Source organism: Carcharhinus amblyrhynchos, chromosome 10 (genome assembly GCF_965287045.1).
Source record: "Carcharhinus amblyrhynchos chromosome 10, sCarAmb.v2.hapA, whole genome shotgun sequence".
Lineage (NCBI taxonomy): Eukaryota > Metazoa > Chordata > Chondrichthyes > Carcharhiniformes > Carcharhinidae > Carcharhinus > Carcharhinus amblyrhynchos.
The window spans coordinates 77,564,957-77,581,307 of NC_137333.1; the positions used below are offsets into that span (position 1 = coordinate 77,564,957).

General features: G+C 44.3%; 1 protein-coding gene across 2 annotated transcripts in view; it reads right to left on the reverse strand.

Moving 5' to 3' along the window:
- LOC145349090 (protocadherin Fat 4) overlaps positions 1-16,351 on the reverse strand; it is a 174,709-nt gene that overhangs the window by 72,183 nt on the left and 86,175 nt on the right. For both annotated transcript variants that reach the window (XM_080197421.1, XM_080197420.1), the window contains exons 8-9: positions 5,915-10,267; positions 3,980-4,084 (exon numbers count right to left, since the gene is read on the reverse strand). In XM_080197421.1, the coding sequence (XP_080053547.1) occupies positions 3,980-4,084; positions 5,915-10,267 (4,458 nt within the window). The remainder of the gene's footprint in view (positions 1-3,979; positions 4,085-5,914; positions 10,268-16,351) is intronic.

Genomic DNA, 16,351 nt, shown 5'->3' on the forward strand with positions numbered 1-16,351 from the left:
TGCTAAATTCTCCCTCAGTGTACCCGAACAGGCACCAGAGTATGGCAACTAGGGGATTTTCACAATAACTTCATTACAGTGTTAACATAAGCCCACTTGTGACACTAATAAATAAACTTTAAAACTTATCAGTCCAGGGTGCAGGGTTAAAATCTAGCCCAGCTGGATAGGGTAATAGTCTGCTCACTCCAAAGCTACAGAGTTACAAGCTGAAAGATATGCTGGTTAGATGGTGTATTGACCTGAACAGGCGCTGGAGTGTGGCGACTAGGGGATTTTCACAGTGACTTCATTACAGTATTAACGTAAGCTTTACTTGTGGCTAATAAATAAATTTTACTTTACTTTGAGGCTATGCTTAAATTGGTTTAACCATCATAGCAAGTTATGAAATTAAATAAAGTCGTTGGTGAACTAGCACAAATGACCTTGAAAGCTGATGGGTTATTGTGAAGAACCACTGATTCACTGGTATCCTGGCAGATATGGCCTATGTATATATCCATTCTCAGACAATGTGGTTGATTCTTTATGGCCTCAAGGCAACTAAGATTGAGCCATAAATAAACTTTACCAATGTCACTACTTCCCTCAATAGAGAAAGAAGCATTCTACTGAAAAGGAGTTTGGGGCTCTTCATCTACTTCCCAGTAACACACAATATAAGACTGATGCTTTGTTAGAAATAGCTCTTAGTCAGAAAATTTTGATTTGATTTAATTGGATTTGATTTAAGAACATAGAACATAGAACACTACAGCACAAACAGGCCCTTCGGCCCACAAGTTGCGCCGATCACATCATCACCTACCAACCTACAGACCTATCTATAACCCTCAATCTTATTAAACCCCATATACTCATCCAGGAGTCTTTTAAAAGACCCCAGCGAGTTCGCCTCCACCACCACTGACGGCAGCCGATTCCATTCACTCACCACCCTCTGAGTGAAAAACTTACCCCTAACATCACTTCTGAACCTCCCTCCCCGCACCTTAAATCTGTGTCCTCTCGTAGCGACCATTTCAACCCGGGGAAATAGCCTCTGAGAGTCCACCCTATCTATTCCTCTCAACATTTTGTAAACTTCTATCAGGTCGCCTCTCAACCTTCGTCTCTCCAGGGAAAAGAGTCCCAGCTCCCTCAACCTAACTTCATAAGGCATGCCTCCCAGTCCAGGCAACATCCTTGTAAATCTCCTCTGTACCCTTTCAATAGCTTCTACACCTTTCCTATAGTGAGGCGACCAGAACTGCACACAATACTCTAAATGAGGCCTGACAAGGGTCTTATAAAGTTCCAGCATTACCTCCCGACTCCTAAACTCAATCCCTCGATTAATGAAGGCCAGTACACCATACGCCTTCTTGACCACCTCCTCCACCTGCGAGGCCGATTTAAGAGTCCTGTGGACCCGGACCCCAAGATCCTTCTGCTCCTCAACACTACTCAGACTTCTGCCCTTGATAGTGTACTCGTTCATCCCGTTGGTTCTGCCAAAATGGACGACTACACATTTATCCGCGTTGAAGTCCATCTGCCACTTCTCCGCCCAGTCCTGCATCCTATCTATGTCCTGCTGCAACTTTTGCCATCCTTCCAGATCATCCACAACACCACCGACCTTCGTGTCATCAGCGAACTTACTTACCCATCCCTCCACTTCCTCATCCAGGTCATTTATGAAAATGACAAACAACAAGGGTCCCAGAACAGATCCTTGAGGCACTCCGCTGGTGACTGACCTCCATTCAGAAAAAGCCCCATCCACAACCACTCTCTGCCTTCTGCAGGCAAGCCAGTTCTGGATCCACAAGGCCAAAGGCCCTTGGATCCCATGCCCTCTCACCTTCTCAAGAAGTCTTGCATGGGGGACCTTATCAAACGCCTTGCTGAAGTCCATGTACACTACGTCCACGGCACTTCCTTCGTCAATGTGTTCAGTCACATTATCGAAGAACTCAACTAGGCTTGTAAGGCACGACCTGCCCTTGACAAATCCATGCTGACTATTCCTGATCATGTCAAACCTCTCCAAATGTTCGTAAATCTTGTCCCTCAGAAGCCTCTCCATCAGCTTACCAACCACTGAGGTCAGACTCACCGGTCGGTAATTTCCCGGGCTATCTCTGTTCCCTTTCTTGAAAATAGGAACTACATCCGCAATCCTCCAATCCTCTGGAACCTCTCCCGTCTCCATTGACGACGCAAAATTTGATTTACTATTGCCTCATGTATTAGCATAGAGTGAAAAGTATTGTTTCTTGCGCACTACGTAGACAAAACCATTCATAGAGAAGGAAAGGAGACGGTGCAGAACATATTGTTATAGTCATAGTTATGGTATAGAGAAAGATCAACTTAATGCAAGGTAAGTCCATTCAAAAGTCTGATGGCAATGGAACGGTAGGTAATATTTTGTGTGACCCTGAACTCCCACTGCCATTTAACACTCACTCGAATGTCAACTGGCAGTGGGTGGGACTTCTGTCTGTCCTTGGAAGGAAATCCCACCTGTGAAAGCTGTTGGCCAATCAGTGCTGTGCCTGGGACTAATCCCTGGGACCAGTGAAGAGGTATGCCCCTGGGGCGGGAGGATAGGGCAAGGCCCAGGGAGGAGGAGGAGAGGGTGATCGCAGCATTGGAGAGTAGGGCAGGGGGAGAGGATCCTGGCACTCCAACGTCATGGAGGAACAAGGGAAGGGTGCCCCAATTCTGAGGGAGAGTTCAGAGTGAGGTGCACCCCACCTTTTGCTCGAGATGGGGAGAAGTGTAAATGTCACAATCCCACCCTATTGACACCCCCTCCCACCAGCCTAAAAATTGAATCTGGGTGGGGTAAAGCCAGTAAGTGGTCACTTAAAGGTCCTAAGATGAATGGATGAGTTTCCCAACCAAAGCCCTGCCTGCCGAAGTGTGAAATTGAGCCTAGGTTTGGGCGGGTGGGTTTCCTGAGAAATCGTGTCCATCCTGTTCACATACCCACTCCTCTCCCACCTCAGAACCTGCAGTGTAAAATTTTCCCCAATGTTGTCTGGAATTAATTCTATCTACAGACTAAAGTTGACGCAGGGGTTGAATAGTCTTTCTTCGATGATAAAATTACTTCTGACAATATATTTTTTATTCATTTATGGGATGTGGGCATCACTGGCTAGACCAGCATTTATTATCCATCCCTAATTGCCCTTGAGAAGGTGGTGCTGAGCTGCCCTCTCGAACCTTTGCAGCCCCTGAGGTGTAGGTACACCCACAATACTGTGAGGGAGGGAATTCCAGGCTTTTGACCCAGGGACAGCGAAAGGACAGCAATATATATCCATCCAGGATGGTGAATAACTTGAATGGAAAACTCTAGGTGGTGGTGTTCCCAGGTACCTGCTGCTCTTGTCCTTCTAGTTGGTAGTGGTTGTGGGTTTGGAAGATGCTGCCTAAGGAATCTTGATGTGTTCCTGCAGTGCATCTTGTAGCTCGTACACATGGCTGTCACTGTTTGTCAGTGGTGCAGGGATTGAATATTTGTAGAAGAGATAGCAATCAGGTGGGCTACTTTTTCCTGGATGGTGTCAAGCTTCTTGAGTGTTGTTGGAGTTGCACTCATCCAGGCAAGTGGAGACCATTCCATTACGCTCCTGACTTGTACTTTGTAGATGATGGACGGCCTTTGAAGAGTCAAGAGGTGAGTTACTCTCTGCAGAATTCCTAGCCTTTCTGGTAGCCACAGTATATATGTGGCTGGTCCAGTTCAGTCTCTGGTCAATGATGACTCCTAGGATATTGATAGTAGAGGAATTCAGTAATAAATTCCATTGAATGCCATGGAACAATAGTTAGATCCTCTCTTGTTTGAAATTTTCATTGCCTGGCACTTGTGTGGCATGCATGTTGGATATTGTCCTGGTCTGCTGTATTTGAACATGAGCTGCTTCAAACTTTACAATTTCAGATAAAGATAATTTTGAGGTAAGACAGCACTTACCAAGTGGGCATCTGCAATGGTATCCATTGGGAAGATTGACACAGGTTCCGTGGTTCAGGCAAGGTGACATCACACAGTAGTTTATAGTGGTTTGACATAATTTACCTGGAACACACCTCTGGTATATTATTATTATTGTTGTACAATATAGTCTATTTCACTAAATACATTTTCTTAAGTAACTTTAACATGTTGACTAGAGTACAAAGCGAAGGGGAAACATTGAAAATATCAATTGAAATTAGAGTCAGGAAGGCAAATTGATTGATCAAGAATTATTTGACTAGAGCATAAAGTATCTAGGAGATGGATCTTAAAACCTTCTTAAAGGTAGGGTCAAATGAGAGAGGAAATAAAGCAAGGTAGATGTCAGTTGGGAGAATAGCCAAAAGCTAATGACAAGACAAAGGAACAAACACAATTGAATGATCGGTATACATGGTCTCTATCTTGATAATGAAGGAATTCATTAGCTCCTCCCACTTTGTATTTGTGGCACAAATAGATGAAAGAGGGAGAGATTTAGGATATTGGGTGCCATGGAGAAAAGGAGCTTATCCCACTGTGATCCTGAAATAGCAGCTGGTTATGAACAAGAAGAATGGGGTAGAATAGTTTTCAACGTGGTCAAGCCCAATCTGGCGATGAATGGCACGGACATTTTGTGGCATGCATGTTTGAGTTTGCAGTGAGTTGTAAGAGAGTGAGGATGAGGGCAAAGCCAGGGACATGATAGAATAGATCAACAGTGGCTGTTTGACTGGACATGATGTGGAGATGCCTGCATTGGATTGTGATAGGCACAGTAAGAAGTCTCGTGACACCAGATTAAAGTCCAACAGGTTTATTTGGCAGCAGAAGCTTTCAGAGTGGAGAAGGAGAGACACGGCGAAATCTTGTGCTGCAAATAAACCTATTGGACTTTAACCTGGGTGTTGTGAGACTTCTTACAGTTTGACTGGGAACAGAGCCTCTGAATACTTTGAGGGAGTTCTTCAGTAAGTCATCAACAACAGAGTTACCATTACAAGATACAAGAAATATAGAAGATAGAAGCAGGAGGAGGCTATTCGGCCCTTCAAGGCTGCTCTGTCATTCATCATAATCACGGCTGATTGTCCACCTCAATAGCCTAATTCTGCTTTCTCCCCATAACCTTTGATCTTGTTCATCCCAAGTGCTATATCCAGCTGCCTTTTGAGTACATTCAATGTTGTGGCATCAACTACTTCTTGTGGTAATGAATTCCATAGGCTCACCACTCTTTGGGTGAAGAAATGTCTCCTCATCTCCACACTAAGTGGCATACCCCAAATCGTCAGACTGTGACCCCTGGTTCTGGACACACCCACAGCAGGAACATCCTCCCTGCATCTAGTCCTGTTAGAGTTTTATTAGTAACAATCTGGGAGGGAGGTTGTAAGGGATCTAGGAGGAGTATTTTCCATAAGCAAACAAGGAGAGAAGGGGCATGTAGGTGGAGTGAAAGACAGGGGAGTGATCCAAGATAATCTAAATGACATTTATATAAGATTGAGCATATTGATAATGTACTTAAATGAAGCAGATTAGAATGAAATTGTACATGTAAAGAAAGAGGCACAAATAGAAAACTGTAATTTAAAACAATCAGGTTTGGATCTACTTTCAATATGGTCAAAGTCTGAACTTACTACCGTGTAAAATTATATTCTGTAACAAAATTATTATATCATATAACTTGGCAGTAAATATTCCGTTCAGACCAGAATTGGCCAGAATTCTCCAACTTCACCCATGGCTGGGATTCTCCAGTCCCGCTGCAATGGAGTATCAGCTGAGCATCAAATTCTCCGTTCTCGCTCGCTGGCGGGATGAATGAGATCAGGGAATTCTGGCCATTAGCTTTGGTTGTCTTGTATTTTAAAATAAAAGCCCAGCTATTGTGACTATTACCTGTATAACCTGGAGAGCATATACATAGAAAAGCTCCAGGTAAATTCAGGCAAGCAGCTCCATTCTGGCACAGGTTTTGCTGGCATTCAGTTATGTCAGTTCCACAAAGGGGACCCATCATACCTTCAGGACAAGAGCAAAAGAATCTTCCTGGGTCGTGCAAGCAGGTTCTGTAATTACTACACGTGACAGTTTGACATTCATCAATGTCCAACTCACATAACTGACCAATGTATCCATTTGGGCAGATACAGTGAAAGAGATCTGTCAGGCTGTGGCTCCGAAAAATGACGGAAGAGCTCTCTAGAACTACAGTCTCTGAGTTGACGCCAGTTTGCTTTGTACAGAGAGCACCGTGGTGACAAGGATTGGTTTGGCAAGGATCATAAGCAACTGCAGAAATAGTGATTCCAATATGAGTGCTAAGCCACTCTTCATGAGTGGTGTAAAAGTCTATTAGAGTGCTTCTGGATAGATGCTGCCCCTGGTTAGTTTTAATAGCTGTCATCAAGAGAACCTGATCGTTCATGGGCATCATTCCAAAAATATATAGTTTTGTGGAATTCTTACTTAGAAGGTGGTCAGCGCTCTTGAGTAAATGTAGATATTTTTTATTCAGAAACTCCATAATGGGGAGGGCAATTAGAAGAGGAACACTATTATCAATTGTGGCATTGTTAAAATGGCGGTATTTTATGTAAATGTTGCTGGAGACGGTGCTGTGAACACCGTCATTGGCCTGAACTGTGAGATTGAAGTCCTCCTCCTGTAGCTGCTTTCCAGACTGTAGTTCACATGTGTCTGCTGCTATAGTAAAACTGCTGCTGGATTTGGTCACTATGCTACAATTGAATATATCTGACACATCTGGATCTTCCGGCTTCACAATACCAACCTTGCCACCAGGGAAATATTTGCCATAATAATTGATGTGAATATAAAGGTTTCTAGGCTGAGGGGGGTTGTCATTTTGATCTAGGACAAGGACATGAATGATACTCATTGAGGACATAGGTGGAGTTCCAGAATCATGCACGATTACTGGCAAATACAGCTCATCAATGACTTCTCTATCAATCATTTTCTTTGTGGACAGAATGCCTGCAGGAGACAGTGTAACAAAACTACTGGTGTTATTGTCTGCTAGCTGGTAACTGAATGGCCCCTGATTGGGGGGTAAGTCCTGATCGGTGGCACTAAGGGAAATAAATTGTGTGCCAGGAGGTTGATTCTCCATTACATATCCTTCCGTATTAACAAGAACGGGACCATTATCGTTAACATCATCAACTGTGACAATCAGTTGTGTGTTGCCCACTGCCAGGCTGACCCCTCTATCAAGTGCAGTGATGGTCATGTTATAAAATGGTATAGTCTCCCTGTCAAGTGAAGAGGCAACAAATACTTCACCGGTTCGAGAATTGATGGAAAATGAATTATTTTTGTTTCCATCTTTAATTATAATCTCAAACTGATTCCATTCTGGAATGGTGCCTGAGTCATTCGCCATCAGAGATATCACTGAAGTACCGACAACTGCACCTTCGCTAACATGGGTCTGATAGACAGCAGATGTAAAAATGAGTGCAATATTATCATCACGAATAGTAATATCAATGAGTGTTTCATCCACATCAAAGCCACGTATTCTTCCAGCATTTTTAGCAAGCACTTGAAGGAGGACATGACTCCCTCTGTGCTGTTTCATGTTATCAGAGGCAACTACCTCCCCGGTGTTGTCATTAATCTGAAAGCCTCTTTCTTTGCTTTCTCCTACAAGAAAGTAGTTAACCACGCCATCAAAACCAAGGTCGCAATCGGTTGCAGTCACGCGGCCTACAATAGTTCCTATAAGTGCATTCTCTGAAATGGAAAAATTATACATTGTTTTAGCAAATCGCGGAATGTATTCATTCACTCCAGTGACATTAACATAGACTTTAGCTAGGCTGAATTGATCACTGCCATGAGTGTTAAACGCTCTGACAGTTACTTCATAGAACTGAACCAACTCAAAATTTAAAATTTCTCGCACAGTTATTGTTCCAGTCTGTGGATCTATAAAAAATGCTTCTGTATGCCCATCCTCAAAAGCATAATTTATCTCAGCATGGATTCCAGAGTCATTGTCAGTTGCGTTCATTTTAAAGATAGTGGTGCCGCAAGGGGAGTTCTCTGCCACAGTCACAAAAAACAGGTCACCAGAAAATGTTGGTGGATTGTCATTGACATCTTCAACTTGAACAACTACAGTGATGGAGCCAGTCCTCGAAATCCATCCACCATCTTGGGCATAAATAAGGAGACTATAAACAGAATCCATTTCAAAGTCTAAACTCCTAACTAAAGTTAGCACACCAGTCTTATTTCCAATAGTAAAATATGCTCCATCATTGCCAGTGATTATAGAGTAAATGATATAGCCATTTATCCCTTGGTCAGGGTCAGAGGCAATAAGACTACCAATAACAGAACCAGGAGGCTGGTCTTCCAGAAGAGAAAAATTCACTCGCAGGGTAGAAAATTGTGGGGCAAATCGATTTTCTTCAGTGATCACAAAGTTGGCTATTGTATTAGAAGAAAGTGGTGGTGTGCCTTCATCAATTGCTGTTACTGACACAGTGAATACTTTATTCAGACTTGAAGCCAAATAGTTAGCAACAAAAATCCAGCCACTATCCTGCTCAACGCCAAAAAGAAACGAACCATTATTTCCAGTGATATGATATTGTACTTTGCCATTTGAATACAAATCTTCATCAACTGCAGTTAGCTTGGCCACCTTGGTGCCAAACGCTAAGTTTGCAGGAACTGGAATCGACTCTCTATGTGGCAAAAATCGAGGTGAATAATCATTACGAGCTACAATAGTAACTGCCACCGTCGTCTCAACTAGATTTGGTTGCTCACCGAGGTCTGAGGCAATTACAGTCAACGTAATTTTGTTCTGGTCCGTGCTGGGATTATCTGAATTTTTAAATGGAATGAACTGCTTGGTGAAGATCTCGCCAGTTGTGGCGTTCACTCTGAAGAATTCATTTGGAGGCTGAAGAATGTAGAAGACATTTCCATTGCTTTCCAAATCAGGGTCAGTGGCAGATACTTGCAGAACAAACATTTCTTTCTCTTTAGGCTCTGGGAGAGTTAGACTATAAAATGACTCAGAAAACTGCGGTGTATTGTCATTTGTATCAATGACAAAGATGGTGACATCTGTGTTTACATCCCATGCTGAATCGTTGGCATGTACTCTTAAGATATAGCAATCTGTTACCTCTCTGTCCAATGGTCTTGTCACAATTAAATCTCCAGTAATTTGATTCACACCAAATGGCAAACTTGCTGTCTGATCTGATATACTGTAGGTACTAACAGCATTCACCCCAATATCTTCATCTGTAGTTGTAATTTGTACAATGGTAAAGCCCACTGGAGCATTTTCCACAACGTGTGCAAGGAAGATTTGAAAAAACCGAGGAGCGTTGTCGTTTTTGTCTAGGACAGAGATGATGACTGTCGCTGTGCCTGTTTTGGAGTTAATTCCTTTGTCTTTTGCTTCAACAATTAAAGTGTAAATTGCCATCTGTTCTCTATCTAACATCCGAGCAGTTCTTATGACTCCACTGGAACTATTGATCTTAAATGCACCGTTGGCATTTCCACCAAGGATATTATATTCTACGAACCCATTTAGACCAGAATCCAAATCAGCTGCAGACACATTACAAACTTTACTGGCTGGAACGTTCTCATATATTTCGCACCTGTAGACGCTGTGTTTGAATGCAGGAAAATTATCATTTACATCTGTAACATTGATCTCTATTCTGGCATAGGAAGAAAATGGCGGTGAACCGGAATCCCTGGCTTCAATCCAAAGATGATAATATTTTACAATCTCAAAATCCAGTGCTTTTTTCACAATCAATTCCCCTGTTAGTTGGTTGACTTGAAACACATCTCCAAAGTTGCCTGCTGCAAGATAAAAGAGAATAGGTCTCACTTCTCCTTTTACTTTGCCTAAAACACTGACCTTACAGATCACAGTATTCACTGCTTGATCTTCAGGGTAGACATGCACTTTTTTATCCACAAATAGTTGCGGGAAGTCATTGGTACTTTGGAACCGCACTGTAATCGTCGTACTGTCCACTTTTGGTTCCTCTCCTCCATCGATTACTTTAACACCTACTGTAATATCCTCTGGTCCTTGCAATAACTCTTGTGCGAAAACCACACCCCTGAGTGGATCGATAACAAATTTGTTTGCATTTGGACCAGATAGAGAAAAGCTCAGATCAGCATTTATCCCGCAATCTCCATCCTTTGCTGTTACTGCATAAACCACAGAGCCTGTTGGGAGAGAGATTCAATAAAAATATCTCCATAATAATTTGTTTTTTTGTTATTCAGTCTTGGGACGTAAACATTGCTGGATAAGTCACTGTTTGTTGCCCTTCCCCAATGGCGCCTGGACTGAACGGCTTACTTTCAGAGGACAAACACACTGGGGGAGTTTTTCCCTCCTGCTTACCATGGGAATCATAGCAGCCAGAGGCCAGGGTTGGTGGGGGGGTGGGGAGGGAGATGTCAGACCATGCAAAGATCTGTTGACCTCGGGCAGGATTTTCCAGTTTTGGGGCAAGCTTGGCCGGAAAATCCTGCCCATCGGGTCTGAAGTCATCAGTTAGGAAAAGCAGATTCCCTCCTCTGAAGGAAGAAAAGATATCCTCCTCTGAAAGAGGAGGGAGGAGGCCATTTGGCCTTTTGAGTCTATGTGGACCACAATCCCACCCAGGGCATATCCCGCATGCATTTACCTTAGCTAGTTCCCCTGACAGTAAGGGGCAATTTAGCAAGGCCAATCCACTTAACCAGCACATTTTTCGACCGTGGGGGGAAATGTGCAGACACGGGGAGAACATGCAAACTCCACACAGACATTCAGGAACCAAACCTGGGTCCCTGGTGCTGTGAGGCAGCAGTGCTAACCACTGTGTCGAACAGGGCAGGGAGGCACAAGGTAGACAGCCAGTTGCCTTCATAAGTCCACTCGATTAAATCAGGGTGGGGAAGGTTGGGACTGGTCTTTCTACCCCTATAGGTCAATTGAAACACTTAAGTAATCAATTAAGCATTTCTTCCCACCCCCCTGCTATTCTAATAACAGTAGGCAGGTCTCCAATGCCACAGCCTCTCTGTAAACTCATGGGGGAGATGGTGGTAGGGGAGGGTGTTGCTTCATATTTATGTGCCCTGTGTACCATGGAAGGTTCAACTGATAGCAATGGCTGACCCTGTGAGTAAGTCCCTTCCACCACCATTCAAAGTTTACTTGCACCCCTCACTGGGGCCCGTCTGATGGACCTTGGCAAGACAACACCACTTGCTACACTCAGAACCTCCATGGCTGCACTTGGTGCAGAAAGCCCAGGACAATCAGCAGTGGCATTGCTCCCAGTGGGCACTGCTCCCAATGGGCATTTTTCCAGTGGTATTGTTTCCAGTGACACTGCATCCAATGGACACTGCTTCCAGTGGCATTGCTCTCAGTGGCATTGCTCCCAGTGGGTACTGCTTCCAGTGGCATTGCTGTCAGTGTGGGTACTGCTCCCAGTGAGCATTGCTTCCAGTGCATTGCTTCCAATGATACTATTCCCAGTGGGCACTGCTTCCAGTGGACACTGCTCCCAGAGGACACTGCTCCCTGTGGGTACGGCTCCCAGAGAACACTGCTCCCAGTGGATGCTGCTCCCTGTGGTATTGCTTCCAGTGGGCACAGCTTCCAGTGGGCACAGCATTGCTTCCAGTGGACGCTCTTCCAGTGGCATTGCTGCTAGTAGGTACTGCTTCCAGTGGGCACTGCTCCCAGTGGCATTGCTGGGTCTGAGGAGCAACCAGACACCTGACTGGCCAGCAGCTCTTGGAGGTGGATCCTCATCCTAAAAACTCCAGGAGCTCCACCTGTGGGCAGTTAAGTGGGGTGGTGTGGTGGCACAGTGGTTAGCAGTGCTGCTTTATAGCACCGGGGACCTGGGTTCAGTTTTGGCCTTGAATGGCTGTCCGCGTGGAGTTTGCACATTCTTCCTGGGTGGGATTATCAGGCCACACTCACTCCAATCCAGAAACTCCTGTCCAAAGTCAATGCAGCTTTGCATGGTCTGTGTCCTGCCCATTACGATTCCCGTGGTGGGCAGGATGGAAAAATTCCATCTCCCCATGTCTGCGTGGGTTTCCTCCGGGTTTCCTTCCACAGTCCAAAGGTGTGCAGGTTAGCTTGATTGGCCATGCTAAATTGACCCTTAAGCCAGAATCCTACTGCCTTGCCCGCTACTGAACCGAAGCAGGCGCGAGGCAGACAATGGAAACATCCGTTAAATTTGGGCGGGAATTGTCAATCAAGGCTGTAAAGTCCCACCCTTGGTGTCAGGAGGATTAGCAGATTAAGTATATGGGGTTATGGGGGTAGGGGCTGGGAGGGATTGTGGTCGGTGCAGATGCAATAGGCTGAATGGCCTCTTTCTGCACTGTAGGATTCCATGATTCTCAGTGCGTGAACAGGATTTACTTCCAGCAGGGCTCCCGGAAATGTCCACAGCGGGATTACCACCCACATACTTTATTCTGGTCAGTGCAAAGCACCACTGCTATGGTCACTGTAATCAGCCCCCTGTGTCTGAAGCATTTGTTCAGACTTCTGGATCTGGACTGTTACTGGTCCAGAAATGTCACTGCTATGCCACTGCCCATATGTATCTATCTATATGTATTAAGTTTAATAAGATTAGCTTGGTTAAGAGAATAGTTAACTTTGTAGCAGGAAGTTTAGGAAGTCCAGGTTAGTTCCTGCTCCAGATTGTTGCTGATAATGGTAAGCTGTTGTATTGGTTAGGTGCATTGGCCTCAAATTCTCCCTCAGTGCATCTGAATAGGTGCCAGAGTGTAGCGACTGGGGAATTTTCACAGGAACTTCATTGCAGTGTTAATGTAAGCCTACACTAATAAACTTTAATTTTACCTTCAAATAAATTCCCAATGATTGCAGCTTTCCCGACTTTCACGGCTCCCACCTCAATCCCAGATTGTGGCTTTTTGCTGGGCTCCTTCTGTTATTTTTTGAGGAATCTTTGGAAACTTGTTTGTAATTCAGCATAACCTTCTGTGCCAGATTTCAGGTTTGTGCGGCCAGACCTACTCATAGCCCTGATAAAGAGGGGATTGGACTCGAAACTTTGGAGTTCCTCTGTGTTGACCTTTTTTGAGAGACTCAGTTCAGGTGTACTGACTGACTCGCTGGCAGTTGTGGGGCCTACCTGAAGTCCCAGGCTGGCACTGCAGATTGGACCTGAACGTCTGCATAGGGAATTCTTTTTCCCTGTATTGTTTCTGAAACGTCCCCCTTTTAAAAGTAACTTATTTTTTCTGGAACACATTCGACCACATCCTCAACCAGGATTGTTTACAGAGGAGGAAGGATCTATCCCACGTATGGCTTCAAGTCACAGAATCTCACCTGAGCACGATAACCTTTGGCAGATCAGTGGCAGAGATCTGATTTCACTACTGCTGCTGTATTAGGGGGCAAATTTATCATGTTTGACAGTCTGATCAATTTGTTGGCTATTATTAGGAATTGAAACTACCGACTTGTGCAAATGATGAAGTAGGAATATCCTGAACATAGGTTGTCAAACAGTAATTAATTTCCTGCCTGGAGTCTATTTCTTTCTCAACTTGCTGTTTGAATTGGCTCAGTTATATTTCTGTCACTCCCATACTAAATGATGCATCACATTGTCTATGACCATGACGATAGCACATCTCTACTTGTCATCCTTGACCTCTGTGCATCATTCTTTAAACACATTATCATCCCCAGCACTTTGCCTCCCTTTTTTCTCCTTGGCATGGATGTTTTCACTTTGTTTTATGAGACATAGGAGCAGAAGTGGGCCATTTGGCCCATCACGCCTGCTCCACCATTCAGTGAGACCATGACTGATCTGATGTGATAATCCTCAAATCCACTTTACTGTCCTATCCCCGTAGCCCTTGATAAGGGGCCCAGTCTTAATTATCCATTTGTAGCCAAAACATATTTAAAAATGGCTTCTCTTTCCACCTGCATCCTGCCACATTCAGAGAGCCAGAAGCATTCATAATTACATCCCTCTTTTCCTTTCTCTACATTGTGTCCCTTGGTTTCATCATCCAAAGTCATGAGGGTGAGCCTCTACACATACACAAGGGCGGCACAGTGGTTAACACTGCTGCCTCACAGCGCCAAGGTTCAATTCCCAGCTTGGATCACTGTCTATGTGGAATCTGCATGACCTCCCCTGTGAGTTTCCTCCAGGTGCTCTCGTTTCCTCCCACAGTCCAAAAGCTGTGCTGGTTAGGTGCATTGGCCATGCTAAATTCTCCCTCAGTGTACCTGAACACACACTGGAGTGTGGCCACTAGGGGATTTTCACAGTAATTTCATTGCAGTGTTAATGTAAGTTGACTTGTGACACTAATAAATAAACTTATTAAAATTAAATTCTAATGACTGATAACAGCCACTTTTAGTTCTCTACCATGTCTTGATCCCCCACTGACTCTAATCTTTCAGACTGTTTGTCTTACACTCCATTCTGAACAAACCTAACATCTTCCAGCTAAATACTGGGAACATTGCCTTTGGCCCTTGCCATGACCTCCATTCCCTAATCATTGATTATCAACTTCCCTGGTCATCATTTCAACTTTAGCTAGGCTGATTGTGAGTCCTGTCTGGCCTTGATCTGTGCTTCTATCCCAATTGTGACAGAGTTGGCGCAGCCTCAATGGGCTGAATGGCCTCCTTCAGCATTGCTGGGTTTCTATGATTTGTTCTATTCCAAAGGAAGTCTGCTTCCACCTCTGTACATCACCCATTGCCAACCTTTTCTCAGTCTATCCCCTGTCTTTCTCATCTCCGGACCTGATTTCTTTATTTCTCTCCTTTTGGTCCCTTATCCTCTGATGTACCAAATTCCCCTTGCCTGTCAATCCCATTTCAGTTAACATACATCAGTAGGCAGTTCATCAATTTTTCAAATTTAACATTTGTGTCCATATAGAGTCAAAGAGGTTTACAGCATAGAAACAGGCCTTTCTGCCCAACTTGTCCATGCCGCCTTTTATTTAAAACCTCTAAGCTAATCCCAATTGCCCGAATTTGGCCCATATCCCTCTATACCCATCGTACCCATTTAACTATCTAAATGCTTTTTAAAAGACAAAATTGTATCCATCTCTATTACTACCTCTGAAACAGACACTCACCACCCTCTGTGTGAGAAAATTGCCCCTCTGGACACTTTTGTATTTCTCCCCTCTCACCTTAAACCTATGCCCTCTAGTTTTAGACTCCCCTACCGTTGGGAAAAGATATTGACTATCTAGCTTATCTGTGCTCCTCATTATTTTATAGACCTCTATAAGATCACCTCTTAGCCTTCTACATTCCAGAGAAAAAAGTCCTGGTCTATCCAGCCTCTCCTTATAACTCAAACCATCAAGTCCCGGTAGCATCCTAGCAAATCTTTTCTGCACTCTTTCTAGTTTAATAATATCCTTTCTATAATAGGGTGACCAGAATTGCACACAGTATTCCAAGTGTGGCCTTACCAGTTGTCTTGTACAACTTCAACAAGATGTCCCATTCCTGCATTTGATGTTCTGACCAATGAAACCAAGCATGCCGTAGACCTTCTTCACCACTCTGTCCACCTGTGACTCCACTTTCAATGAGTTATGAACATGTAACTCTGTAACTCTCCCCAACACCCTACCATTAACTGAATAAGTCCTGCCCTGATTCAATCTACCAAAATTCATCAACTCACATTTGTCTAAATTAAACTCCATCTGCCATTTGTCAGCCCACTGGTCCAATTGATCAAGATCCTGTTGCAATTGGAGATAACTTTCTTCACTGTCCATTATGCCACTAATCTTGCTGGCATGCCTCCTATAATCTCATCCAAATCATTAATATAATGATTATATCTTTAAGTCCTCCATAGTCTTACCTGTCTTGGCAACTTTCTCCAGACTTGGAATTGCTTCTGAACATTCTAATCTTCTTCCTCTGAATTTTTGTGCCACTCACTCACCACAGCACCCATCCCCAACACTGCACCCACCACAGCACCCAGCCCACCACAGAACCGACCACAGCACCCATCCCCACTACAGCACCCATCCCCATCACAGGATCCATCCCCACCACAGCACCCATCCCCACCACACTCCCACCACAGCACCCATCCCCACCACAGAACCGACCACAGCACCCATCCCCACTACAGCACCCATCCCCATCACAGCACCCATCCCCAACACTGCACCCACCACAGCACCCATCCCCACTACAGCACCCATCCCCATCACAGGATCCATCCCCACCAC